The 17072-nt window shown below is 31.7% G+C and overlaps 1 protein-coding gene across 1 annotated transcript; it reads left to right on the top strand.

The window, feature by feature from the left end:
• Window positions 1–9147: 9147 nt before the first annotated feature.
• On the top strand, window positions 9148–16216 carry LOC145325101 (uncharacterized). Its single transcript, XM_080167947.1, has 6 exons — window positions 9148–9310; window positions 13994–14282; window positions 14643–14707; window positions 15125–15167; window positions 15602–15686; window positions 15937–16216. Exons 1-6 carry the CDS (start codon window positions 9246–9248, stop codon window positions 16134–16136), a joined length of 747 nt encoding a protein of 248 aa, XP_080024073.1. The 5' UTR covers window positions 9148–9245; the 3' UTR covers window positions 16137–16216.
• The last annotated feature ends 856 nt before the right edge of the window (window positions 16217–17072 follow it).

Genomic DNA, 17072 nt, shown 5'->3' with positions numbered 1-17072 from the left:
TACTCAACAGGTACTTTGTGTGAAACCACCAATCAATTCCAAACATAAATACTTATGGAACCATAGAAGCACAGAATCTGAAAGGGCACGATGTTATCTCCGGCAAATAATAGACATAGTAATCTGTGTTTTCACCCAGACATCTTGTGACTGTTATATTTGTTTTACAATAGCAAGAATCTCCATACCATTCAAAGCAAACTTCCATGCCCTTTTCTTCTCCAGGTAGAACTGAACTTGCTCTGCCATTGAGCCATCCAGTCCCCCAGGTGTAACAATGGTATGAACCAGGAGATGTTTCTGGTATCATTATACCAGCAGGTTCTACAAACCGGTAATATCCAGCACCATGCCATCTTGGACTTGTTGTATTTTTGACAATCCTATTGTTATCACAAAAGGTTTGAACTTTATCTTCACTTTCATGATAAACATTTATGTTCCTATTAAAGATCATTAATGTTGCTTGTGAGCTGATATTAATTGATAATTTATATTTAGATAAACTTTAAGAATTAAGAATTGATTCTATATTCATCAAGTGATGAAATAGTTCAAATTGAATCAAATCCTGATAAAACATGAAACATTAATGATCTTCACCTATTACTTTCATCCATAATCTTATATTGATAACATTGAGGAGTGGTGATACAGCTTAATCTTCCTGAGGAACAATCAATGCAGGGAAGTTCATCTTCACACTTTGAATACAGAAAACAAAAATTAGGGAATGCGGTTGACTTTTCATACCATGTAAATCCCCTGCATCCATCTGCATCAAGACAAAGTTGTTTACATTTTTTGGAAGATTCAACTGTGAACTCATCAATGATATCTTCTGAGCCAGCAGAACAAGCACCTTCTAACATCTCTGTTACTGTTCTGCTTTCACATCCAGAGCACTCAGGAATACCCTCCAGTACAGCAAACTCATAGCACCACCCCATAACACCATCAAACCTTCAGGTGAACCCCACACATTCTTCATGCTTGCCACACAGAGCAGATCATTCTTCTACAGTGTTGATCCCAGGATGAAAAACATCTCTTCCGGACTCAAAGTTCCATGTTGTACCAGTTACAGAATTAGCACACTTCCCAGCAGTACCATGTATCACAGCAAACACAAATATTATAGAATAAAAAATATTCATTCTATGTAATGCTTTAGAAAAGAAATGAAAATTAAGCTGAAGATAATTTTCAAATACTTCAAGCTTCTTATCTTCAAAAATGATAAAACAATCCAATACAACAACTAAATAAAAATCATTTATATAACATTTAAACAAAAACAAAAACAAATAATTATTTCATTAAAGAGATAATGCCTGTGGTTGAAATAATCGAAACTACTTACTACTTAGAATGTTTTTTTTTATATTATCTATTAAAGCAACAAAAATGCCTACAAACATATAATTTAATATTTGTTTTATGAATATTAAATCTTTAGATAAATATAATAGAGATATTTAAAGAAAAATAGATAGAAAGATGGAAGGAATTTAGTAGAACAATTAGTATTAATAAATCATAAATACCAAACAACAACAAAATGTCAACACAGTTTTACCAAGACCCAGGCACAATTATTCTCAGAAACAATTGAGAGAGAAAAAAAGGCATCTAATATTATTTCTGCCTTAAAATTTGGATTTTAAAAATTAAAATTTGACTAGCTCATTTCTGAAAGGTAAAAATAGGATTATAATAATTATTTCTCGCATTCTATTATAAACATCTTAAACGGGCTAAAAAACTGGTTTTAATCTTATGATTGTACATTTTTATATTTGTAGAAAAGTTGTTTTGTTAATATGAAAAGAAATATTTTGTATAAGTTATGTCTATAATAAGGTCTAGTATAAGGCTTATGTTTTGATACATAAAATGTTTCAACAAATATAAAATTCTGAACGAAATTTTTTTAGCGAAATCATTATTATTAACTAGGCAGAAATTTTTAGCGATTCCCTTGAAGTTAAGGTTTCAATCTTCAAACAAAAAGGGAACTTTTAAAAGCTTAAACTATGTTTTTTCTTTTTATGTCTTATCTTTTTTTATTTTATTCTAATGAAAGCATCCATTTTTTTTGTTTTAATGTTTGTCCATGTTTATGAGATTTTAACCTTGAAACACACTGCTTCATTGTTGGATAAAATATTTGGATAATTTTAAAAACTTTATCATTTATTTGTTTTTGGATAAAGGGAAAGGACAATGTAAGAACACAGTAATAGTGTCTGACTGATTATGACGTAAGAAAAAAAATTAGCCAATGAGAGGCCACTATAAATTTTACCATTGGTCAATAACGGCCTCTCATTGGCTAATTTTTTTTGTTACGTCATAATCACTCAGACACTATTACTGTGTTCCAATGTAAATAATATAAATCTCCAACTCTAACTATAATTTAAAACATACCCTTAGAATTGAATTTAAAATTCCTTGGAGAACCCTGTGCACACCACTGTTTTCAAACACAATAGTATAAGCTACCAAAGGCAGAATTGCAGAATTGGGGTGAATATTTTAGAATTTTTTTATCCCTATTCGAGAAAAGGACCAGATATTTAATATCTTCTAGATTAGATTCGGTTCTTATCAATTTTCCACGAATATTAAAATAAGAATTTTGTTAGCCCGAGCCTAGGCACCTTGGGGCTAACAAAAATGTTTTCTATCTTGTAATTGTAAATCTGAGGAAAGCTTTTTATAATACGATGTGGTAAATAACTATTCCAGTATTCTGAATTTTTATACCAATTTTTTTGTACTTTGTTATTTTAAAACTTTTTTATGGCATAAAAATCATTGTAAGGTAAATTTTCTGAATTTAAAATGCCCAATCAATTCATTTTGAATTCTTAGTTCCGACTGAACAAACTTATATTTTTAAAAATATTTTCATAATTAAAGTTCTGTGTCATTTCCTTTCTTCTTATACTTTAATCATAATAAAAATTATGAAAGTAATAAAATGTCTGATTGTCTTTCTCTGTTAAAAAATTGTTATTTGACATTTTCCTTATTTATCTAGAAGATTGTAAGTTCAGCCTTCCATTGAAGGCAGGGACATTGGACTGTAAATTATATTGATACATAATATCTTATTCGTTGGCTTAAAAGCTTTCAGTATTCATATTGAATTCTGGTTGATTGCCTCCACTAAATTAATGTCAAAACTTTTCAACCAACAAGTTAAAGTGTTATAATTAGAGTTGGGGATGTTGTTTTTTCCTTGTTTCCATAAATTAGATCTAATAAGGGTGTTGTTATTCCTCCATTATGAAATTCCCCTAAAGGATTAACCCCTAGTCTATCATATGCAAGCCAAACTGATTAATATATGCTTTCAAAATTTAGCTGCTAAGCGATTAATTTCTGAAAAATATATATGCGTAGCTGGAAGACTATTCTAAGATACAATTCTGCTGCAGATTTCATATCTTATTCGCCAGTAATATTTACTCGTTTTTTAGGGGCCTGAAGGAATAATACAATGACAGGCAAATTGATGTACATCTCCAATGATAATACACAAAATTACCCCTCCTGTAGATTAAAATAGTGGTTGAAATGTTTGGACACTCAACTAAATCAATCAACCAATCAAAATTTAGGAAAAGTCCCCAAGGTTGTATAGTAAACTAAAACTTTAGGGACTAGTGTAATAAACAGCCAAAAGTCCCCTCTTTTCAATCGACAATCCGCGAAATTGCCAACCTAAAACTAGGGCGCTGCCGATCCCTGGCAGTTTGATATGTCCAACCTTTAAATCTTATTTAGAAAGCCTGGGAAAGAAAAGAAATTGTCATGCAATAAACTACGACCAGGGATAAAAGGGATTAAGGAAAAAGACAACGGCTACATATTGACGAATATCATTATAACAGATGCAAGGAAAACTATACAAACTTTGAAATTAACCTATGTATTAGACAATTATTTAATAAGGATGACAACATCCATAAAAGCGAAGCAATGAAACGGTAGGACAAACGGACATGGACACTTGTATAGTGTAAGAACTGAATAATAATTGAAAATTGAAAAAAATCGGAAAAAAATTTTCTAAGAGGATAACGCCGAATATAAATGTATAAGAATCAAAGCAAAATTATAAATTTATATTTTCTTAAAGTGTAATATCCTTAAAATCCAAGCTCATGATAAAAATATGTTTATACAATTAAGGCAATATTTTCAAAAAGCATGAATACAGTTAAAAAATAACATTTTAAGAAAGGTGAAGAAATAAGCTTAACAAACCCGGGTTGTTCAATAATAAGAGCATTTATTAACAAGGATGACAACATCCATTAAAGCTAAGCTCTGGAACGGTAGGACAAACGAACATTAACTAATAACACTTGTATAGTGTCAGGACTGAATAATCAGAATATGAATGCATGAAAATCGAACCAAAATTGTAAGTAAATTTGTTGAAAAACTGATTAAATTCATGATGACATTTAAGGGCATACATAATTTTTAGAACTTGATTATAGAGATGCTTCAGCATATTTTATTTTCTGGTAACGATTTTAGAGTTGCTGCGCTTTCTAAGTCGTACCTAATTGTTGTGGGAATCATCATGCAAAGTTTGAAATCGATAGGACAATTCTAACCTGTTTAAATTAACGAAAGAAGTTAGCCGTTATGGAAGGACGTTGACAGACCAACTCTAGTTTTAGAAAAGCTTCGCTTTTCGGTTTTACTTCATGTATTTATTGTTTGTTTTGTACTTTCAAACTTTACTATTATTTGATTTTTTATCCTTGTTTGCTAATATGTCAGATTGTTGTTTTATATATTTTCTCAAATTTTATAAACAAAATTATTATTACTTATTTAAATTAAATAAATATATCAATATTAAATTTGAGAAAATCTGCGTTTTTAAATATCATTTATAATTGCAAATTGTTTTTGTTAAGATTTTGTTTTATTATCAAAAATCTTTACATAAGGGTAGATTTTATGAATAAAAATTAAGTTTTAAATAAAAATGTATTTGAGCTTTTCAATGTTTCCAATTGAGAAGGGTTCTTTACTCTATGAAAACAATGTTAACAAGATAAAGTGAAGTTATAGATTTATTAATTTTTTATATTATATATACAAGCACATTTTATTATTTTAACATTTTATTGATGGAAGACAATTGTTTCACTATAAAATAAATCATCATTTCCAATTAAGATGAATAAAATAAGAGTTAAAAAATAAATGTCTTTGCATTCCTTTTAATAGACTTAATAATCAGCAAAAAGACAGAAGTATGTGTTAAAAAATTGTACCCCTAGATTTATTCGACAGAAAGAAAAATCAACGCATTATATAGATATCAAAGTAAAAAAAATAGAGGGGATATCATCTAAATAACTCTGCCCACAGGGTTAAATTTTGTATTGGATCTTTAAAATTTTGCTGATACAACTGATATTGTCGGAAATATAAACACAGCGGAGTCTCTACAAAAGAATAGAAGACGAAAAGGGCCTCTGACACTTGGGCCAGGTAGTTGTCAGGACTTTACATCAATACTTATACATTTATCATTTAGAAAGTTGGAGAGAAAAAGCATTTTAGAACATGCGTTGTCATTTAAACTACCCCTTCTATAGATTAAAATTAGGGGTTGAAACGTTGGAAACTCAATAAACTAACCAATCCCTAAAGTCCCCAAAGTTGTTCAGCAAACGAATATATAAGAAAACTTTACTACAAAACTTTGGGTACTAGTGTAATACACAGCACATTGTCCCGTCTTTCTGATTTCTACTAGACTTAATATTTTTACTGTCTAATTCTTTGTTTAAGCCTAAATTTCTTTTGGCAAGAAACTCAAGAGGGTAAACATTGCCATGGGCAGTTTGTTAAAGATAATTTCTTTCAAAAAGTATTATAATTGTTATCATTGTTCATTATTTGTTTTCTGCAACAAGATAAATTTAATAGGTCAAAATTTATCCTAAGCGACGCAACTCTATAATTAGAAATATTCGTCCATCTGTCTAAAACATTATGGAAGGACATGATATTCTTGGCTCCCATCTAAAAAAGAAAAATTTTGTAAAGAATGAATGACCATACAGTGTATAATTTACCTAATCTATTGGTTTGTCGGCCATGCTACTGATGTATTTTCTTTTCCTCATTTAAGATTTTGGATATTGTTGCTTACCTACTTTCCTGCTATAAGTGCAATGTGACTTGGCTGATATTGCAGATAGAGAGCTAAAAAATTATTAGTACAGATTAGGGTTGGGCCGGATATCCGGTCTGGCCGGTTATCCGGCCGGATATCTGGCCATTTTTATTATCCGGCCGGATACCGGATATCGAACGTTGGCCAGATATCCGGCCGGAACCGGATATCCGGCATTTAAAATCAGCCAGATATCCGGTATCCGGTACCCGGCCAAAAAAAGTATCCGGCCCAACCCTAGTACAGATATCTACGGCATATGCGAATATACTCTATGCATTGTTTTGTCCGTATGTATGTCAAGCTTCAAAAAATTTTTTTGTTAAAGTTTTTGTGATTTTCTCTGAGTTTTGCATATTATCTTTCTTTCTTTTCTTTGTTATTACAACTGAACCTCTGCTCTATAACTCACTATGTCCGTTCCATGATTCTATTGTACTTCGCTACTTATAGTTGTTGTCATCCTTGTCTTTTAATACATTTCTATTTGGTTCTTATTAAACCAGAAAGAACCCTATTTTACAACTAACTGTATTTGAGTCATGGAAAATTATGCTAAAACTTTTCTGCAAATAATAAACAGAGACGTTTATTGGAAAAAACTAAAGTTAAACATCGCCACATAAACGAATGATTCAATATATATTTAAAATTAGTTAAAATCTAGTATCCAAAATTGTAAACCCAATTATGGATGTTAAAAATAAATATCATTAAGCTTTTAAATAAATTAATTTACTAATATTAGAATACACTTTATGTATTTGTGTATTTTAAATAAAATAGTTGCTTAAAAATAGCCTAAAACCTATCACGAAGCTAGGTGAAACTAAACTCAATCAGTGAGTGGATTTGTAGATCTTATTTTGGTGCTTCGCTACTTATGTTTTTTCTTGTTTTGTTCAGAAACCCAATTCATTGTACTTTCAAATGTCAAGAGGGAAAACTGAAACGTTTACCAAAATATCAAGAGTAAATTCATTCATTATTAGCGCGATGTGGGATAATAACAAATTAAAAAATAAAAGGTATGGGTATGAGGCGCTCGTTATAGACAATGCTGCCAAATCCAATGAGAAACTACAATATATAATCTTAACAGTACAGCGGTTAGTAAGATTCATCGGGAGAGATAGACTCAGATCCTTTTTTTTGGGGATTAGGGGTGTCCCACCCACAAGAAAATAGTTATAAACCTTCCCGGGTCCAAAGAAGCTACCCTGTAAAGGAGAACCCGATCGGTTCAGCAGTTAGCGAGATCCTTCGCTACAAAAAAAACAGACAGACAAACAAACAGACAGACAAACAAACAGACAGACAAACAAACAGACAGACAGACAGACAGACAAACAAACAGACAGACAGACAAACAAACAGACAGACAGACAGACAAACAAACAAACAGACAGACAGACAAACAAACAAACTACTTTGTATTATAGATGATAACAACATAGCTGAAGACATCAAAATTCAATTTACGACATTTTTATGAACTGTAATTGTTTAAATACAAAATGTGGTGCTTTCACTGAAACCTATTTCATTTTTTTTGTTGTTGTTGTAAACTTTTATTTATATATCTTTGTGTTTTAAAGGTCATTTTGGGTCAAGATACAATAAAGGGGAAACCGCCTAAAATAACGTTTAAAATTACTTAACGCGTGCATAGATAATCATACAGATAACCTATTATTCAAATCTGGTATTATTATTGGCTTTGTTTGAGTTTAACAATTAAATTTCCCAAAAGAAATCTTGAAGCATTATTATAACAAACCAGCGAAAAGGTTTTTGACATTTAATAAGTCTCTCTCTCTTTTTATTTCTCTTTTTTATCATAATTTAGCATCAAACCATAAAACTAGTTTTTCATTCTAAAAATTTAGATGGCTAAACCTTAGAACTTTTAAAGATAAAAAATTGTTAAAAACGGATGTCTGTGGCTTTCTGAAGTGTTAATTATATTCTTCTATTATAAAATAAAGGTAGTTTACAAGCAAGTCTTTTATTCTACCTAGAAAGTTTTAGGCTATTTTCTATTAGACTTAATGATCCATTTTAGAATTTTATTTTGTCGACAATTGTCGATTTTAAGTAAAGATATTATAAGTGCTCTAATTTTGCTCCATGTTACGCATGCATTTTGAATACGCACATCGGCCTGGTGCGTCAGTGCGTTTACTCTTGCGTCACGTCAGTGCCTGTACGCTTGCGTCACTACGCCCCTTTCTACTCTACACCGCCGTTGAAGTCTACATTTAAACTTCTAGCCATTTAACAGTACAATTTCATGTTACCATAAGGTTAACTTTATTGTGATTCTATTAATTAAAGATAATTATAGAATCGTCCCTTTATTTTAATGCCTTTAGGCAGCTTTAAGAGAGAGAGGAAAGCTATCTAACAATTATATTAAGGGATAAATAGGATTGCAAATTTTTTTTGTAGCAATTTAAGCAATTGATAAATCTATAGATAACAACAATACTTAAGGTCTCAATAATGATTATTTTGACCCATGTGTATATTGGAGGCAAAACCAATTTCCTTCAGTGCCTAACTTTCTTGTTTATTGGCTGACCTTAAAAACTATTGTCTAAAATGTATTATATTTTATAACAAAAAGATCATGCATAGTAATTCATTGACAATTCCTGCTATATATATTTATCTTAAGTTTATATTCTTCCTTTACACATACATTATCAATAGCAGAGTTGCTTACCTATTTATAATGTTTTTTTTTTCTGAAGCTTAAGATCTCACTAACTACTGAACCGATTGGGTTCTATATTTTAGGTAAGCTTCACATAGGTCAGTATATGGTTTTATTTTCTGAATTAAAGCTAGAGGCACAGCGCTAGTTTTTAAAATATATTAAATTTGAATGTGTATGATAGCCCCTGAATTTATGAATGCAGTCCAAAATAGGTTAAGTCCAACTTACGCACCATGACGCCCTTTAAAACAGATGGACAGATAGATAGATAGCCACACAGATAGATAGATAGACAGATAGATGATACTTTACACTTGCAGACGCCCTTTCAGTCAGTCCTTTTCCATCTCTCTAACCAATATGAGGTGATTACATTTGGCTTTATGGCCTATTTTTTTTAAATGGTGCATTTTGTGAAAACCTAATAGTTGAAATCGATGGCGTAAATTTAGTTTTACTCCTAAATAAAAACTTTCTTCATCCTTATATAAAAAGTAACATGATATCTATCTGTGTGTGTGTGTGTGTACAGGAAGGGAGGGGACAATGGCTGTGTATTGCACTGGTCCCCAAAGTCTTGTAATTAGATTTTTTATTCGTTGGCCTAACAACCTTGGGGACCTTTATTGAATTTTGATTGGCTGGTTTATTTAGTTGAGTTTTAAAACGTTTCAACCAATAATTGATTTCTACAGAAGGGGTGATTTTATGTATCATCATTGGGGATGTACATCTTAATGGGCGTATCTGTTAGTATATATATAAAGTACTAAGGTCGGTTTTTGTGTGATCTCAATAAACTCTGAACCTGTAGATTTCTGCATTCTAGGAAGACTCTACAAAGGTCCCATGATGGTTTTAGGCCAATTTATTTGTAGATTTAAGATTAAAGATGGCATCTTACAAAAAACTCAAATCAAAACGTATTTTAAAAATTAAAAATATTGGTTTTGTTTTGTTGCCAATTTTATGACATTTAAACAGAACTTAACTAAGAATGAAAACATCCATATATAGCGAAGCACAAACTATAATTGTTGGACAAACGGACAAAGTGAGTTATAAAGCAGATGTGCAGTGGGCAGATAAAAAGAAAGTGGAAAGATAGAGCACATGTGATTATTAGAGTGTATAATTTTCTTTTGTAGCATGACCAAGTAATATTTTTAAAAAATATATCAGTCTATCAGAAATAGCAAATAAAAAAAAACATTTTCCCCTTAGCATTAATTGAATTTTAGAGTAGCTCCGCTACTATTTATATTAAACAAACCTAATATCTAATGCTTTTAATAATTTTCATATTAATCAGCTCTTACTCTATAATAATTGATAATGTTTGTTTGTCTAATTCTCTGGATGTTGTCATCCTTGTTTCTTTGTTGAAACACGTATTCTTAATAATTTCAAAGATGTTTAAAATAGATAATACCACAAAAGGTCAAACTATCTTAATTTCATTTTTGGGCAACGTTGATATTTTGCTTCTTCTAAGTAGGTATGTCCATGCAATGTGATAAATAGTAATTAATTGTAATTTTATCAACGCAAAACAAAAAAAGTCATTTGAATAATTGCGTTATTGCGTCGTATTATTAGAAGGCTTTCCGCGAATATTACATTTAAAAAGAACCTGGTTTTCGAGAGAAATTTCTGAAATTGCTATACATGATTTTTTTTAGTAAATCTGAGAAATGGTTTTAATCCAGTGGGTATTAATCGATTTCGAAGCCATACTGGAAAATATTTTTAATAAAAAAAAGTACAATCAATAACTGGCATTTATATACGTAGTGTTTTGACTTTTAAACCATTTATTTATGCTTTATTTCATTTTCTTTTTTATTGCTATACCAACCGACCAACATACGGAAAAAACTTTAGAGAAGATCTGCAGCTAAATTTAGGATGTTTTAAAGAAGCATTTCGTTTTGTTTTATGCTTGTTTAAAATTAAACTTCTTGTTGGTTTACAAGTTTTATATTGGTATGAAAGATAGGGATTTTAATTCTACAAAAAAATCCTTTCTATTTTTCACGGACATCAAAAACAAAATCACAAAATTAAAATCAGTCTTCAAAACTTTACATTACATTACATAAACGTGGTTTTCTGGGCTTCTATTGTAGATATAACGCTGAGATTTACTTTTTTGGCTTCTTTCTGACGTAACTTTTTACTATTTTTTGTTCTTCTTTACTTATGGATGTTATCATCCTTGTTTTATTTCTCTCTCTGAATAATTGTCACATGTCTTGGTTGACTCTGAATCAAAGAAATGGTTTAAGATAAGATACTCCCTAGGGTCAAATCTTTTCCCAGTACGTTCTTACAAAATTACAAGGATGACAATATCTCTGAGTAGCGAAGCAAAAAACTCATGAATGGACAAACGGACAAATTGAGTTTTATAGGAGATGTTGAATTGTTTTTAAGAAGTGAAAGCGAATAGAGATAATGCATAGTATAAAAATTACAAAACCCTCGAAACCTTTTTAAAACGAGTATTTTTGACCTTTGAAGCATGAACGAAAGAAAGACAGAAAAAATAATGTATAGACTAGTTGCACACAGGTCATAGGAATCTTCCCTTGAAATTTCAGCCGACTGTCATAAAAATCAGCCGAGAAAATTAACATTTACGGACTAAAGGATTAGCTGACGACCAGACAAAGTTAATTATGGAGTAAATATACAACCAAAACAAAAAATGTGTTTTATTAGCGATGTTTGTATATTTTCATTGAAACGGTCATACTCATACTCATATACCTGTTTGCAAATTTTTCACATTTATTATTGTCTGTATTGTTTAAACATAACACATTCTTCTGTTGCTTTTATTAGTGTAAGAAGAGAGAGAGGTTAGGGAGGGGACTTTGTGCTGTTTGTTACACTAGTCCTCAAAGTTTTATGATTCTTATTTGTTGCCTTTAAAACTTTGGGGACTTTTTAAAATTAAATTGAGTGTTTAAACGTTTCACCCACTCAGAAGGGGTAATTTTGTTATCATAATTGGTGATAAACATCTATTTATCGGCTATTGTCTTATCCCTTAGAATCCTTGTAGAGATATATTTTACATTTTTATGATGAATTAAGTCAATGCAATCTTTTAGTGGACAAACTTTTATTTTACAAGTTAGATAAAAGAGCATGCGCACTTTTGAATATTTGATTGTTGATTGTTGATTTGGAAGATAGAACACTCAATATCTATTTTAATTTCATAATACTATTAATAATAGAAAAACACACGAAAACCACTAAAGGAAAAGATTTGCAACTGAAAATGAAGTGCCAAACATTAGATGTTTTTTCAATACAAGGTCATATAAAAATATTAAACTATTATTGACAATGATTGATTTCAAATATTTGGTATGCAAATAAAACTTTATTTCACCTTGGATTTTTGACAAAAACTTCTTTTTCTAAAAAATATTTGAAAAGATTTTTTTTTCCCAGAATAACGTTTCTGCTAATATTTATTTGAAGAGAATTTATATTTATGAAGGCCCAGTCTCAAAAAAATTGATATTCTAGGTTATGTTAACTTTTATATACTGTCATAATCTAGTTATAGAGTAGCTGCACTTTTAATAATTAATTTGCAAATCTAAACCAATGTTTTGTTTAAAACCTTCGCATTGCCAAAATCTAAAATTAGAAACCTAAATTTCACGATTCACTAATCATGGTAATTTTATACTATCCACTGTTTTATTACAGAGATCTAAAGGGATAAGACAATGGCCTATAAGATAATGTACATTCCCAATGATGATACACAAAAAAAAACTCCTTCTGTAGTTAACAATTAGTGGTTGTAACGTTTGGACACTAAACTTAATGAACCAACCTATCAAAATAAAATAAAAGTCCCATAGGATGTAAAGCTAACGAATAAGAAAATATTATTATAAGACTATGGGGACTTCCCTTCCTCCCTGTTTTATTGTCTTTATAAATTATATCATTTTTGTCTTTTGTCATGTGCTTAATGGTTAATATTTATGATTATTGATAAAGCCTAATAAAGACCTCTTGACGCCAAATTATTCTAAAAGTGACTATATCTGTTATTTTGTCTGTCTATCTGTCTATTGAAAATTATATTTCACTACATTCTAATTAGGTTTTATGCCATTAAATATGTAATAACAAAACAAAACTGTACTCCTTTGCAAGTAAACTTTTTTACAGTATGGCTTCAAAACCGATTAATGTCTGTTGGATTAGAACCTGATCTCAGCCATACTGAAAAATCATGAATAGCATCATATTACAGGCAATTTTCCACAAATATAAAAATAAAACTAAAAATTACTACCAGTTTTGATTAATACCGGGCCTTCGCCCCCTCGAAACTATCAAAACTGATTTGACATTATAATTTTTTTGTTTATTTCATTTAATATTCATAAAAAGGAATTCTAAGATTTCTCGTAAAAATGGGAAGAAAATTAGAAAAACTCCCAAGCCAATGAGAGACAATAAATATTAAACAATTCATTTATAATGCAGCAACAAATTTTTATATAAATGTTTTATACTTCAATATTAAATTGGCATTTAAAGTAGAATCTGCTTTTTACTTTTAAAATTAAAGGTTTTCCAGAATAGTATCATAGACAACTTTCCGTGGACAGTAAAATAAAAAATTATATGATAAAATACTGTTTCATACAATGGCCAAAATCAGCTGCCAAATAGACCTAATAGTAGACTGAAAACTTGATATCCAGCAGTTTTAGTAATCTTAAGTAACCCATAAAGAAACAATGATAATTTTCATGGAGGGAGGGGACATTGGGCTGTTTATTTTACTAGTCCCCAAAGTCTTACAATAACGTTTTCTTATTGTTAGCTTAACATCCCTGCGGACTTTTATCGAATTTTGATTGGTTGGTTCATTTAATCTAGTCTATAAACGTTTCAACCAGTATTTGTAATCTTCAGAAGAAGGAGTATCATAATTGGGGATATATGTAGATCAATTTAATTGTTTAATCCCTGAATAATTGACTTATAATTGTTTGTTTCAGAGCCTTCCTCCCTACCCTGTCCACCCTCCTGGCCGTTGCTGGCCGTGGTCTCGCCGATGTCGGACCCGCCTTCCCCCATCATGGCGCCGCCCTGGTCCACCACGCCCCCTTGGCCCACCATGCTCCCTTGGTGCACCACGCTGCTGCCCCTCTAGTCCACCACGCCCCTCTGGTGCACGCCCCTGCCCCCTATGCCCCAGCCCCTGCTCCCTATGCCCCAGCCCCTGCCCCATATCATCCTGCCCCTGCTCCCTACCACCCAGAGCCTTACCATGAGGAACCACCTAAGGTAAATGTTAGTTTCATGTAAATTTAGCAGACAAAAAATAACATAGTATCCATCTTTAAGTAAAAGTAACAAGATGTCTATGAGTATACTGTATGTATATCTATCTGTCTGTACCAAAGGATCTCACTAACCGCTGAACCGAAATGGTTCTCCTTTACAATGTAACTTCTCATGGTCCTATTTTTGGGAGGGTACCACCACCCACTCAAGAGAAATCGCCTCCAGAACAAAAACCATATCTCATTAAATGATTATGTAATGATTAAATTTAGGTTTGGGTCAAAGTTGGGTCAAAGACCAATACCTAGCAGTATTAGAATTCCCGCTAATATAATTGAAATTATTAAACTGACTATTTAGGATTATGCTTTTGGATTTGAAGTAAACGATTATGATGCCTATGGCAACCCCAACCACCATGCCAGGTTAGACAAATCATTTATTGGTCAGTTCGTTCCTCCAGTAGGAGGTGAGGGGATGGGGTAACGGTAGTGGATGTGTGATATGCTATTTTACCCCGCTTTAAGTTTCACTTTTTTAGAGAACATGAAAATCTGCTGTAGCATCCAAGTAATAATATAAGTATAACCATTCTTGTAAGGAGCAAGCTTCACCCCTCTAGGGACTTTAAATAGAGAGAAAGAATGAGATATATATATATATATATATATATATATATAGAGAGAGAGAGAGAGAGTAAGAGAGAGAAAGAGAGAAATAGAGAAAGAAAAAATGGAGAACTCAAAAAGTTCAATGGTCAGTGAGTTCTTAACAAATAAAAAGAAAACCTTACGTCTTTATTGAATACGATCGTAATAATTTTAAAAACTTATTTTATTTAGAACTGAACAGAGAGAGGGCAACACCGTGAAGGGACAATATAGAGTAAGTTTATTTTGGTCTTATTAGTAGCGAAGCTACTCTATAATTATCTTTGTCTGTCTGTTAGTCAGTCAGTCAGTCAGTACGTAACGGTATAGAGGAAATGTTTCTCAGCTGCAACTCCAATGTGTCTCCCCCTTTCCAAGGATGTCCAAGGTGGAGGGAAGGGCGTTTGCACAAAAAAACACATCTTACACCCTCCAAATAAATTCTTGGGCGTTATTGCCATCTCCCTGCTCGCTTTTAAATATTTTTATTAGCTGACAATTAAATTTACTGTAAATTTAGAGGTTTGGTGACTTTTTATGTTAAAATAATCTTAAATATTAAGCTGCCAAAGAAAGCATGATATTTTTCATAATGTTATTGGGAGGGGGAAAGATATTATTGTTCATTATTCCATCCCTAAATCCGTGAATAATAATTATTTGTTCAAGGTTGAGCTCCCTGACTGCAGAACCCAGATTGTTGATTACTATGTTGATGAATACAAGCAATATCATGCTGATGTTAAATACGAAGGTACTTAGATAGATAATAAGTAGATATTAGATAGACCAGGAGATAATTTTATAGATATTTGGATAGATAGATATTTTGAAAGATAGATTGGTAGATTTGTAGATTGACATATTGGTAGATTGATATATTAACAGATTGTTAGATTGATAGATGGTTGGTTTGATAGATTGATTGATATATTGATAGATAGATTGACGAATTAAAAGATTTGATAGATTCATAACCTAACCTAATCGAGATATACATTAAGGTGTCCCCTGCCCTGACAAATCTCTGTTGAAGCATGCTGCTCACCCTGCTCCTCTGGTCGCCCATCCCGCCGCTCATGTCGCCCACCCCGCAGCCCATGTCGCCCATCACGCTCCTCTGGTTGCCCATCCCGCAGCTCATGTTGCCCACCACGCCCCCCTGGTGGCTCACGCCCCCATTCTTGCCCCCCACCTTGGTTAATTTCCCCTCATTCATTAATAATTAATTTATTATAAATAAAATAAATTATATATTTTTCGAAATAAACATTTTAAATTAAATTTAAATTTTTAAATTATTTTTATTATTCCTTTGAAGATTCTATTTAACAAGATTCTATTTAAATGCGTCTGAAGCAAAGGAACTTGCTAAACCGATATGGTTCTCCTATACGATGTAGTTACTCACAAGTTCTGAGATGGTTTATAACTTAAAATTGTTAGTAGGGGGAAGTTGACTTCCCCTTATCCCTCCCTAGCTATCTCAAGTGCCCCTACCAGTTTTCTTATCTCATGCCTTTTATTCCTCGGAATTAAAACTGATTTAAAATTATTATTTTTCAATTTAATATCCGCGAAAATCTGTCTATAATACGATGCCAAAAATAACTTTTATATGCAATATAATGCAGTGGATAATAAATCATGGGACAAAATCAATTATCAGGTTTCTATCAATATTGTGGATACACCCCAGGGAGGGAGGGGACATCAGGCTATTTATTACTCTAGTCCCCAAAGTTTATAATAACGTTTTCTTATTCTTGGCTGAATAATTTTGATTGAATAGTTCATTTAGTTGAATGTCCAAACGTTTCAACAACTGATTGTAATCTACAAAAGGGGTAATCTTGTTTATTATTATTTGGTATGTATATCAATTTATCGGCAATTGTCCTATCTCTTTAGATCCATGGGATATACCCCTATTCAATGCAGTTGGTGTTCTACAAAATATGAGAAGTTTCGTGATTTTTACAAAAGAAAAAAAAATAGTTTATTAAAAGTTATATTATTCATAACTAACGGCAGCGTCCCTATCTTCAAGGGACACTGTCGCAGTACGGTTATGGAGGAGCTATTACTATAGCCTAAAACCTAACCAAGACTTAAGAAGGCCTAAAACAATCCTAGGACC

This window comes from Acartia tonsa, chromosome 7 (genome assembly GCF_053477335.1).
Source record: "Acartia tonsa isolate MP-2025a chromosome 7, ASM5347733v1, whole genome shotgun sequence".
Classification (NCBI taxonomy): Eukaryota; Metazoa; Arthropoda; class Copepoda; order Calanoida; family Acartiidae; genus Acartia; species Acartia tonsa.
This window is presented reverse-complemented; position numbering and strand designations above follow the sequence as displayed.

What these genes read in the sequence shown, in the direction of transcription:
- LOC145325101 (XM_080167947.1), top strand. Translation starts at nt 9,246, where the DNA reads ATGATACTTTACACTTGCAGACGCCCTTTCAGTCAGTCCTTTTCCATC. An exon ending in CCGTGAAGGGACAATATAGA is followed by an intron (nt 15,168 to 15,601) that starts GTAAGTTTATTT and finishes TATTTGTTCAAG; the next exon opens with GTTGAGCTCCCTGACTGCAG. An exon ending in TGCTGATGTTAAATACGAAG is followed by an intron (nt 15,687 to 15,936) that starts GTACTTAGATAG and finishes ATATACATTAAG; the next exon opens with GTGTCCCCTGCCCTGACAAA.